Below are 12972 nucleotides of genomic sequence, written 5' to 3'. Positions count from 1 at the left end.
TTGTGTTCAGCTGTTGACTGCACGGAGCTCTTGGTTTTGATGCTTTACTGCTGGAGAGGAAGGTGATTAGCATTGTGTTTGTGCAAAATAGCCGCTGTGGTCCAGTCTAATGGGATAATCTGTAAACCCTGTAGTCCCTGTCTGGGCTAAGGGTGAGTGACAGACTGCACAGAAAGGCTCCACAGTTTACTGAAAGCACCAACTGGTCATGTTGGGACAAAAACTACGCCGTCTCAAAACCATACTGGTGTACTACATGTTAATTGTCTTAGTACTTTTGAAGCAGTTAATATGAAAAAAAAGAAGCTTTCTTCTATAAAAAAAGGAAATCAGTCTTGACTTTTGAAAGCAGCTGCTAATCAAACTTCTCAAGATTCATTATTAATGTTTGCCAGCTGATAGTCGGTCCTTCATATCCTTAATACACTGCAGTGTATGAAAACAGTGGGCATTAACAGCTCTGTCCATAATCAGCTGTATGTACAGTAGTGTGCTTCCTGTCTGATTTGACTATACTGTCACTTCTTGTGTGAACACAATCGTTTTAGTGTTGATCAACTCTTGCTTGTGGGTTTTGTTTGAGTGACTTACCTTGAAAGGTGTTACTGTGGTTTATGGCTGACAGAAAGGTGTGCCAGCAACTCTGGTTGCTATTGTCTTTTTGACTTTCAGTTTAGGATGCCCAGTCTGACCAGAGAAACTTCTAATGGCTTTTTCACTTATCGGACAACGGAAGCTGTAAGTAATGAATTCTTGTCTTACTTTAATTCCACGATGACTGAATTAGCTGCTTCATGTTATTGCCTATTGAGACACTTTTATAGAACCTGTCATTGTAAATGTTTCAAGTAGCACCTGTGGTTTTCCTGACAAAAAAAAAAAAAAAAAGCCTGCTATGCATTTCATTATCTGAATTTGACACGCAGGCTACAACCGAGGCATTATGAATAGCACGCCACCTCATCCATGGTGGGAAAGGCAGAAACAACCATGACAGTGTGGATCCTTTGAAGTCTGGCACATAATGATTCAAAGAAGGGAGAACTTTTCTTGAGATATGTTAGATATCACAAATGCATGGATAAATACTTCTCCAGGTTAGAGCCCACTTATTCAGTTTAGCGTTACAAGTCAAGGCTGTTGGTGTTCTTGATTGCTGTAATGGAATTTATGACATTTAACCGAATATATTATAGTGTATCATCATGTAAGACCCGCAGCACATGAAGTGTTGGAAAAAAAACCCAACCCAGTATTGATTTAAGTAAGAGTCATAAAGAAAAGAGGAGTCTGGTTTTCACATTCCAAATTTATTGGTTCGATGCACTAGACGTGATTTGACTCATCGGAGAACACGAGCTGCATTTAAGATAGATAGCCCAGTTCTCGATATAGAACAGAGGTTTATAATTTGATCATCATTTCAAGAAAATAAACTGAGGCACTTCGGCTCCTGTGTTTCCGTCACTGTGCGGCGTCTCGAGGTTTGATTTACAGGTCTGCGATGTGTCCGCAGTCTTTACAGGCGACACAAAGCCACTGAGCACTTACTGTAATGGATCGTTTCCACAAATCTGCCATATTCTGACCATCCAGCTTGTGAAAAACGACAGCTTTATCCCTATAAATGGGATGAACCCTTTGAGCCCCAATCTCTTAATAAAAAAAAAATATATATATTGCCAGTAAAACACGCAAGATGTTTCAATGATATTTATTGGTCACAGTCCTACATCATGAAATGAAACAACATTAGAATTTATTGATATTTTTCGTGTCTTTAACACACAGGACAGTTGTTTTCTACTTGATCAACTTGATCAAGTTTTCTTGCCCTGTTTTACGGTCAGTTTTATTGATACTTTGTAATGTCAAAAAAATGCTGTAACTTGAAAATAGAAAGCTGAGTTTACTAAAAGAACAAATGCTGGCAGTTGACAACAGAAGGCAGATAGTGCTCACAAGCCTCCAAGGTGCTTGGCACAACCATGGACAGAAGACGCACTGCATGGTTAGATCAAGCACAATGGGGTCCTGGGCAAAGACAAAAAACCCAACACAGTCAAAGGCATCCAAAGGACTCGAAAGCTTATTGGCTTGGTTTAAATGTTAATAAGTGAGCGGAGAAAACAAGTAAAACAGAAAATATTTTTTCATTTTCGTTTCGTCCTCAGTTGAGTGTTGTTAACTATCAAAACTCCCAAAAGAAAAGCAGCGTTGTTTTTTCTGAGTTCTTGTTGAAGAACGGTCCCCGACCGTTCAGTAGCATCCGCAATGCAACGATCAAAAAAAGTCCAAAATCTGTGAGGGAAGGGATCCAGGTTTATGAGTAGGTTGTATTAAAACAATTACCACTGGCTATACGGGGGGGGGATTAGAAAAGATTTGTAACAAATTGCAATTAAAAACAGTCACAGAATAAAAAAAGATTAGTCATAGGTCGTGCTCACTGCGGAAAAAAGGGCTACACCCTTCCTGCGCACAAACTGCGTCAAACCCCACCCTCTCGCCCTTCACGCCCGACTCTAACAGACACAATTGAACCAAAAATTAAGAATTTCACCTCTATTTTGAGCTTCGAACATTAAATATTCAACATTATCAAAAACAGATTTATCTCAGTCCTGAGAAGCGGTGGTTTAATTCAATTTGTTTCCTAGTCAGTCCATTGGGCATTCTCAAAGTAATCAATGGAAACATAGTTTGGGTGATTGATCTGTGATCTTGTTAAGAGCTGCAGCATCTCATTGAGTCCCGTCCCTGAAATTTTGCTAGTAATTGACTAAATGCTTGCCTTGGTGGCTTGAGACACCAATTACCTCGAGAGTTAAGAGTTTGAGCAATATCGCTGTTGTCCATCTGGGGACCTTCGCTATCTCTTAAGAGCAAAGACACAACCGCTTCTGACATTTTAGTCCTAACTGCGTTAACGGTCACAGAGTGCAATGTCAAGAGTCATGATACCATCAAGCCAAGAGAGCTGCTCCTCCAGAAGGTTTGACAATCTTGTTACCTTCTCTTGTGTCTCTGTGAGTTCCCCAGGGACATCTTACTAAAATGACAAAGCACGGGATGATAATCAACTTTGAGCTCAGGCAACTAAACCACTTTGTGTGATGAAATGGCACCGTGATGCATATTAATGCGCCAAAGAGAAACCCTGCGTTTGCAGTGACCAAATGGTACGGAAATGGGAGTACTTTGGGTGGAAATGGTGGGCGGTGGCAGTGAAACAGACTTCTGTTTTTCCAGAACAATGAAGATGTTTCAAAGGGATGCAATGTTGCTGATGGGATGGTGGGATGTTTTTTTTTTTGTTCACAGATGATTATGATACAATATTATGTTTTCTTACCTTGTGTTTTCTTCAAAGATCGCTTAGCTCACCTTCATTCGGGAGTTGCCGTTAAGTCATTTATAAATCTTGGGTACAATTCAAAATCTGTCTGAAGCATGATCTGATTTAAAGCAAAAAAAAAAAAAAAAGACATCAAACGTTCCTCAGACCAAAGGTCACAGTGACCAACCGAACAAACTGTCCATAAAACACTACAAATATTAAAGTTACTTTTAACTTACTCTGTATTTTACTGACTTCCAGCATCTTTCTTTGGAAGGTCACTTCTACTCTTCTGGTCTTTCCAGGAAACTCACCTTTCCATCCGCTGGCTTGATGTAAGTTGCAGGCGGTTGTTGGGCGACGAAGCCGGCTGAGCGCTCAGAGCTGTGTCTTGGGGTCTTCCAGCTTGCTCGACTGGAGACAGACTGTCCTGACTGCGTCCTCGGAGCCCTTCAAGTCCCCATCTCCTGCCCCTCCTTCGTGCTAGGAGGGGTTGGTGATGTTCTCTTGGGATAGGTGCACTGGCAAGGAGGACTTGGTCAGGCTGGGATTGGACGTAGGTTGGGGAGTTTGGGGGGGCCGTTGGTTCCGCATTTCATAAATATTAATACAGAGTCCTCCCTCTCCAAATGGGTAGATTCTTTAATTTTGTTAGAGGGGGAAGTGCTTTATTCACTTAATGGCTTTTATTAGTGCCCAGTCTTCAACTGTTTCATTAGCTAAAGTGCTGCTATAATTTACAGGGTAAAAGGGGGTGGGGAAGAGGCGGTGTCTGAATAGGGTTGATCCTGCTGCTGCTGGACAGGCAGGCTTTACCCTCAACCACTGCAGCTTTTGCTAAAAAGCAGCTATTCATTTAGAAGAAACTGTAGTCTCCAACATCAAATACACTCTTTTTGCATCCTCATCGAACCATTATAGTGTTGTAAGTCTCGTGAGCATGTTGTCTCGATTGCACGTTGCCGTTTTAGACAGTATATTCATTATTTAGAATTTTTCTGCAAATCTAAATTGTTGTCCAAGCAGTGTTCAGACTCACGGCATAGCCAATGATATATATTTGACGATTAAATGGCTTTTTACACGGAAAAAGATTTTGTGCTCGTGTAAAGTGACTTTCTCAATGACCACGGTGGATTTCTTACATTGGGGATCATAATCATGTGATTTTATATTCTTTTGGTAAACGCAGATAAAGGAGATCAAGTTGCAGTTCATAATATTTTGGATTGCTTGACGTTAAGTGTATGTTAAAATCCCTATGTTTTCCTGTTCCTGACACATTTTCAATATCAGCTGGATTGTACGCAGCTTTGATGGTGTGTCGAGTCTTTATTCCTCGAGTTTCCAGTCTGTCCTCGCTCCATCCACAGGAATCGCTGAGCAGCATCAGGCGCTCAGGCGCAAAATGGCCCCTTCACCGCATGCAGGTTGCAACATACTCACATTAGACAATGCTAGCTTCTGTGAGCGCACCAGACTCTGATAAAATGTGCTTTATTTTGCTCTGTGGAGTCTTGTTACTTGTGAACAGCTGGCATCTGATGACCCCCGACTGCAGCCGAGTGAACTGATTAACCTGAGTGGCCGTCCCCACCGGAGGGGGAGTGGACCACCAGCCTGAATAACTGCCCTCATCATCAATGTCACATAAATCACTTAGCTGGACTGCGGTTATAATGAGCCCTTTTTTTTTTTTTTCCTTTTTTCTTTGGTTGCTCTGAGCCAGACTCAAATGTTTCTGGTAACGCTGTTGCTTGGTGCTGGTGTGTGAGACGGATTCATTGATGCAACAATTCTGTGACACTTGAGTTGCAAACCAAATGTAGTGTATTAATCTTGATTTAAATTCAGGTAGAAAATGTGTGTGGCCACACTTTATACGCAAACCATTAACATCTGAATGAATGGATGAATCAAATAAATCCATCATTTGTGATATATTTATTTGTTTTGGATAGAAAACAGCAACAATATTAGATTAAAAAGGAAACAGTTGCACAAGAATGAACACGGCAAGAGTTTTTATTGTACACTTTATTATATTTCAATGCAAGCCTTAACCAATATTCAATATGAACTATTCATGGTGTTAAGTACTGTAAGTTCTTTTAACGGTGACACTTCCATTTGTGTCATCGTTTTTGAATTTAAGCAAGAAAAGACTTGGAACCACTCAACAGATGCTGTGATGAAAGATGTCTGGTGATTTACAGAGCAACTATACAGAACACTTTGTGATACAGAGGCCATGCAGTTAATCAAGACCCTTTTTTACTTTTTCACCAGCTGGATAACATCTTCGTCCTCCATCACATGGTCCTTGCCCACCTTTTGAGGATTGTGCTTCACAGACGCGCCCCACACAAGTGCACTGGAAGAGGAAAGTTGAGAAATCATTACAATCGTCGTTCGTGGACGCGGTTCAGTCATTCATCTTATAGAACACAAAATAATAGACGACAGAGCTCTTCGTGCAGTAGTCCTGCTATTCATTCTTTGTCATAAAAACAACGGCTCCACTATAAAGTATCATGCAGGCATAAATGACATCCTTCAAGTACAAAGGCTGTTCAATTGTGTGTGTGTCACTGTTTAACCCATCCAGTCCCTTGAGGATGGATAAAGCTTAGCTTTAGCAGCACTAACACACTAAACTGATTGATGATCCTTGCTCACCCATTTGGAGATGGTGGTGCAACACATCATCTCGGATCCAAAACCAAACTATCCGAATTAATACTTTGTCTGGTGCAGATTCGCATGATGTTTTTTTTTTTTTTTTTTTAAACCATTTCCTGATCACTTTTCTTCCCTCTAAGGAAGAACAAATTGGGTGATCAATAACTGGAATAAATAGTGGAATGCTAATGTAGAATAAGTCAGATAAATAATATTTGTATAAGCTTTGAAGTAATATTTGAAGTAAATTGATCAATAAAATAAAACAAAAAACAATCGCTTTCTTTTAGAGCCTCGAGCATTATTAGGTGGATAAATTATCATAAGTAACCAACCTCTCTTCCCTCTCACATCTTTATCAATAATTTGCCTTCATTAACAATGTGAATGGCTAACGAACATTTCTTTTCTAAAATATGGGCGTACCGAATAACCTAAAATAAACTGTGTAGATGTGATTAAGACAAAAGTGATGAGAAAAGATGCACTTTTTTTTTTTTTTTTTTTTAGCTTTGCAGCTACAGTACTCACTACTTTAATTCCTTGATGAGGTTTTTGTGAATCTTCAAGCAGAAGTCCTCGACCGAAGTTCGTTCATCAGGGAGTACAACAGGAGATGTATAATCAGGGAGCTGGCCTTTGGGTTTGGTGTAGCTGCAAATGAAAACGTCATCTCAGTCAAATTTTCCAATCTGAACACACAAACACTTCATTTAACGCCCCCTAAAAATGCCTTACATGCGCACAAGCTGCAGGTAGTCCCACATCCTCTCCAGCAGGTCGTCAAAGTTCCAGCGGTGGTGGGCTGAGATGGGCACACAGTGGGGCACCTTGTAGATGATGTCGAGCTCCTCAATGGAGATCTGGTCAATTTTGTTGAGCACATAAATGCATGGGAGGTAGACCCTGTTGAGACAAGGACAGAGACTGTAAGTGGCAGGTGTCCATTAAACTGGTGTCTCCCCACAGAATATTTATTTTCACAAAGTATTTATTTTAGCAGGATAATGATCATTTCTGATGAAAGCCAGTACAGGTTCTTGGAGAACCTGTAAAGTGGAGCCTTTTATTTTGAAAGGTGCTCTTAGTCCTGTTTTTACTTTTTTTTTTTTTAATGTCTTAACAGGAATTTTAGCAGTATTTATTTATATATATGGTACATACAGTATGTCAAATAATTCTCTGAGAATTTCATGTCTTGACATTCTTACATTTGTTAAGATGTGTGTCACCAGATGGATATGTATGCAGGCACAGAGAAACACTGTGGTTGCTTTACTTTTGCAACATGTACATAACTATTTTACATTTTAGTTGTTTCTTTTATGAAGTGTACATAATGTTCCTTTCTTTTCCTCCTGATATTTTGTCTGCAAAGAGGTGGAGCATTTATGCCACAGAGACTGTGCGAATGCTTTGTTTCTCTGCGTGGAGTTTACGCCATTGCCTCGTGCACTGCTTTGTAATAAAACGCCCACTCTTGGGGTGCGTTTCACATTATCCATATCTTTGATTATGTATTTGTTGAGTTGTTATATTTTGATATATTAAGTTATTGTTAGTCAGGTGAAAATACAAGTGTGGCTTGACGCTGGCTGACACAAGCAGCATTTTTGAATGCATCTACATCGCTGTGGTGGGAATTAATATGAGACTTCTGATTCCAACAGGCCACACCCACTGGAAATGACTAAGGGAGGCCCAATCTGGCACTTCAGCAGCTTACCGATTTCCCTCCACCACATCAATGAGGTCATCAGCCGTGGAGTCACTGCGCAGAGTGATGTCGGCGTTGTGGATCTTGTACTCCGCCAGGATGCTCTTAACTGTTTCAGCATCGAGCTCAGTTTGTACACACTAAAGACAAAGAGCGAGGATGACAGGTATGATGTTGAGCAGCAAAAGTCACAGACCGAATGAAATTAAACATATCTAATATTATATTTTTGCAGCGGTGAGTTTGAATCTGTGCATTTAAAATCCTGCCGTGCGGTGTAAAACATACTGTAGCTGTAAAGTTGATGCCTCCTTTGTCCTTCCTCTTGAAACCGATGTTAGGTGGCTGCTTGTTTAGTCGGATGCCAAAGCCCTCGAGCTCGTGCTCTATTAGCTTCTTATGAAGAAGAGGCTTCAGCACATCGAGCACTATCAGGATTAGATTGCAGGTTCGAGCCACTAAGAAAGATAGAGAGGGAGGAGCGAGATAACATCAGTGGCTGGAGCAGTGGATGAAAGAATCCCATCACTTCTATAGCGGATGGAGTACGTGTGCAGGACGAACCGCGCTTGGGATATTTTTGTACCAATTAAGCAACCAAAGAGTTTGACAGAGTGTCGCCCATTTGCCCAGAAACCTTAACTGGAAGCACACCTATGAACATTGTCTTTCTCTGGCGTGGTTTCTTTCCCTGTAGTGGTAAAACAAAACCTCTCTGGGCATTTATTGTCTTTGCTGCCATCTGGAGGATGTAACAGCACACAGTAAAGAAGAGGAAAAGCTGCGATATGCAATTTATAACAGAATGCTTTAGGTCATCAATGCAACATTTTGTCTCTGCAAGATGATAATTAGTATTCTAGTATTTAGAAGTAGTTTCTCAGTGTGGCAAAAAAAAAAATGCTGAGTCAAACTGCTGCATTTACATCAACTAGGGGAAAACAAAAATATATTTGTATTGCTCTTTCAGTCTGTTCAGTTTCAGTCTTAATGGAAACCTTGGTCACATCTTTACCTGCGATGACCTGTCTGCCTCTGCCCTTGCCATCCTTGGCCCCTTCAATGATTCCTGGCAGATCCAGGAGCTAAGAAGGCAAGAAAAGAAAATAATCAGCCCACTGAAACTTCACCACGCTGTTAAAAATTTTCTAAGACACTGAAAAAAAAGAAGAAATTCTTGTACCTGAATTTTGGCACCTTTATACCGAATGACCCCAGGTACTGTCGTCAGAGTGGTGAACTCGTAGGCCGCGACCTCAGAGTACACACCTGCAAGGTTACTCAGCAGTGTGGACTTTCCAACTGAAGGAAAACCAACAAAGCCAACGCGAGCATCTCCGGTTTTGGCCACATCGAAACCTAAAAGTGAGAAGAAAAAAAAAACGATAACGGAATGTCAAATCAAAAGCAAACATAAATTACGACCCTTTACGGGACATGAAACTTACTAGCGTGTTGGAAATAAAGCCTGGGTAAGAGCAGAGAGTGGCTCATGCAGTCTTACCTTCTCCTGTTCCACCACCACTGCCTCCTTTTGGTGTGATGAGCTCCCTCCTCAGTTTGGCAAGACGTGCTTTGAGCAGACCCAAGTGGTGAGCTGTGGCCTTGTTCCGCTGCGTCCTGGCCATCTGCAAGAAATAGAACGGTTTGCGTGACAATTTCCTAATAAACAGTAACCAGCATCAAGTAGGTCGTTTTTACTGGTGGCACCTAAGATTGGAAAACCAGACAATAACAAGAAATCACTTAAAAAGTTTGATTGAGCTTCCCCTGCAGGGGTTTGCCTTTTACATTGTGGGATAGATCTAAAGCAGCCCTTACAACAGCGTTAAGTCAGAATACGTGGGCCTAAGAAACAAAAAACACAGTGTAGTGTATTAATTGTAGATTATACATGGGTCAAGTTCAATTTTGTCATTGTGAGTTTTATTTCATCACAATACAGCTGATATTTCCTATAAATTAAACTTCCCCAACTCCCAAAACAGTAAACACTTAACACTACAGGCCTGCTTGACTACTATGGGCCCCCAGTTACCCAGCTTACATTTAATATCAACTTAATTGTTTATGTTAAAAAAAAAAAATACATAAAACAAAAACATATTTGAACTCTTATGACCTGTTCTTAGCAGATCTAATAACAATAAAAACCTGCTCATGATTATGGCTCTTTCCATTGAAATACAGCGACAAGAAAAAGTCACCATCGAGGAAGTCTTAATATTTGTTTAATAAAGACACAAAGGACTTTTAATTGTTTATGAGATCGCAGCTCAGCACAAAAGTTGTGTTTGACTTACATGAAGATCAGATCACAACCAAATTTAACAAGCTTCGCACACTTTCTTTGCAGGCATTTGATTCCAGTGATCAAATATCGGAGCTGATAAATAGCTGATGGGATATATCGTAATGACCATTAACCATGAATGTGATGCGAACAAGCCGATCCGTGTTTGAACGTTTTTTAAATGGCAGGTAAAAACAAGTTTCCCTTCACCCGGCCTCTCTCGTGTCGCCATTTCATTTCACGAACGGCAATACGGTCTAAAACTTGTAAAGACGCACCCGTAACTCTAAAGTGCTCCGTTTTTCCTGTATTATCGCTTCAGTAAAGCCGCGTTTCGATGCACGCTGCGACCTGTGAGGAAAGCTGCGGCCCGGAGACGTGAAATAAATAAAACGAGGCCCAGCAGTTGGAGACTGTTGCTAATGTTAACAGCTAGCTTTCGCGGCGAGCTAAAAACGTGTCCGATTCAACGTGTTTTAGCCAGTCATCTGTTGTTGTTGTTGTTGTTGTTGTTTACCTTACCTCATTTTCAATCTCGGCTATTTTGGCGAGTATACTCATGGTGACAGCGACTCCTGTGTGCGACACACGTTACCGAGAGAAACCGAAAAGATTTTACATGGAAGTTGGCGAAGTTAGAGTCTTTTTTTTTTTTTTTTTTAGCACGCACACCACACCAATGCGGCTGCGCGCGTCTTCGCTGGAAGTCTCGCGAGATGTTAAAGTGGAAGCGGGAAACTTTGCCCGATGTTTGGACTCGCAGGACTGTTTGTCAAGACAAGACAGGAGAAATGGAGCATTAAACTTCGATTCAAATTTACATCATCTGAAGTTTTCAGTCTGGGCTTCATTTATGAAGGAAGGATGTTTAGTTCACTAAGTGCAAATGACAAAAAGTCGTCTACAAATACGTAAGTACGAAAATTATACTCCGACTTTGATGTAGCTTGCTTGTATTTTACTTTAATATTTAGGCCTTTACATGTGGCAGCCGCTTTATACTGTCTAAATGTGGGCGGCAAAAGTCGTTTTACTACATCTATTTGATAGCTACAGTGACGAGTGCTTTTCAAGTAATTTTTTTTTTACACAAAACAAATACAATAAGATTCTTTTGTTAAATGTAAAGCTGGTGACTCCCAAACTTTTTTGCCATGTGTCCCCTTTACAAATGAGTCCTGACTACCTGGAACAACTCATTGCTGGTTTTAGATGTCTTTTGAGGAGTTGCTCGAAGGTTTAAGTGGTTTTATTTCAAAAACGGTTTGTGCCCCAAGAGGTCCAACTAATTATTGCGCAAACTGACCTTATAATAACCTTGATTAAAAAAAAAAAAGTATTTTTTCAGAGTAATGTTTTGTTACTTTAATTCAAGTGTGCCAATAAACTGTCAACGTGTCATCCGTCTGTCAAATTGTTTAATGTAGACTATAGTAAAACACGGTAAGCCTCTTATGGTCAACAGTAGAATGCCTACAAGGTGCTGTGTAGGGCACATCTTACCCTGACCAACACCTTCATTGCCTCCTCTAAGGAGGTTATGTTCTTGGTGGCTGTTTGTTTGTCTCTCTTTCTCAGCAGTATCACAGAGAAATTATTGGTCAGATTTTTGTGAAACTTGCTGAAAGGGTGCAGCACATTTCAAGGGAGAACCTATTCAATTTTGGCTCACCAACACTAAATCATTCTGTACAAATGCTCGCTCTATTCAAGCGCACGTGTTGCGAGCTTTCTTGCTAATTTTGTACTTATCGTGCTGTTCAGGTCTGCCAGCGGAGCAGTTAATGTAGCTTTGCCTCTTTCCCTCTGCTGCTCTTTTTCTCTCCTGCTCAGTGTCAAACAGTTTGCAATTTTCTTTGCCTTCTTTAGCGATATAATTTGGGAATAAGGGGGGGGGGGAGGATTGTTGAGTGTCTGTCTCTAATCTTTAAAGGTCTTGACCTTAGACCATCATGTAAAGTGCCCTGAGGAGACTTGTGTTGTGATTTTGTGCTGTATAATTTAATTTCATTGTGAAGTCCAGTATATTGTAGTGAAGTTGAATAGTGATGACAACACAGTCTAATCTAGAAATAGGATGACTCCATATCACAATCCACATTCACGGGTAGCAGTAATCTTCTGAGACACATGCACTCACTCAAACTTCATACAGCAGACAGTCGCTGTGGGGCACTCGGGGACAGCGCTTTCATAGAGGACAACAGGAACCGGTATGACAACAGAGATGTGAGACTTCGGTGAGGCACAGAGGGTGTCTTGACATCATTGTATAAAAATCTATCCAGACATAAACAGTGGTTGCAGTTGCAGATCTGCGTATCATAGAAGTGTGAACTATTGGCTTTAGAGGAGGTCTTCGCTCTCCAAGTTCCTTGCTAGTTTGTCCATTATATTGTTTGATCAGTGAGAAAACAAGTCAAGTTGCCGCAACAATTTAAGGCATCCTTAATTGAACGGCGATTTGGACCTTGAATTATCCAGTTGTATGTCGATTGTGTTATTTGTTTATGGTGGTACACCATAGAAACCCGGAGTTTAACTTGTCCTATTCAATACAAATTCTCACACAACAAAAAGAATGCAGGACTGTCAAATTGTGTATTTTCATTGTTTAATTGTTTATCGTTTAAATCGCATACAGTATAATCTCTCATTGGTTTCTATGCTGCTAAAGTTTGTGGATTTATCACCTGTCATTTTGTCGACCTTCTGATTGATTTATTAGTTAGTGGGTGAGCTGGTAGAACAAAATCAGTGCTGCTTTGATAAGTGACCACAGGATCTCTTCTGACCCACGCTATGCTCTGTGAACCGTGAACAGGTTGATTTATCAACTACGGTCGTATGAAGAATATTACAGTCTAACATCAGCCTCATTATGGTGTTTCACAGGAGACGGACATATAAATGGCCAAGGAGGATATTTGAATCAAATCA

At 40.6% G+C, this 12972-nt stretch overlaps 1 protein-coding gene across 1 annotated transcript; it reads right to left on the bottom strand.

Annotated features, from left to right (window-relative positions):
* Positions 1-5360: 5360 nt before the first annotated feature.
* On the bottom strand, positions 5361-10696 carry drg1 (developmentally regulated GTP binding protein 1). Its single transcript, XM_069164099.1, has 9 exons — positions 10555-10696; positions 9244-9367; positions 8923-9098; positions 8755-8824; positions 8028-8197; positions 7749-7879; positions 6761-6928; positions 6554-6676; positions 5361-5714 (listed from the first exon to the last, which is right to left on the bottom strand). Exons 1-9 carry the CDS (start codon positions 10591-10593, stop codon positions 5615-5617), a joined length of 1101 nt encoding a protein of 366 aa, XP_069020200.1. The 5' UTR covers positions 10594-10696; the 3' UTR covers positions 5361-5614.
* Between the last annotated feature and the right edge of the window lie 2276 nt (positions 10697-12972).

Source organism: Embiotoca jacksoni, unplaced genomic scaffold, assembly GCF_022577435.1.
Source record: "Embiotoca jacksoni isolate LCO1_2020_lvr unplaced genomic scaffold, fEmbJac1.0.p SCAF_10, whole genome shotgun sequence".
Classification (NCBI taxonomy): domain Eukaryota; kingdom Metazoa; phylum Chordata; class Actinopteri; family Embiotocidae; genus Embiotoca; species Embiotoca jacksoni.
The sequence above is the reverse complement of the archived record's forward strand: the minus strand, read 5'-3'. Positions and strand labels throughout refer to the sequence as shown.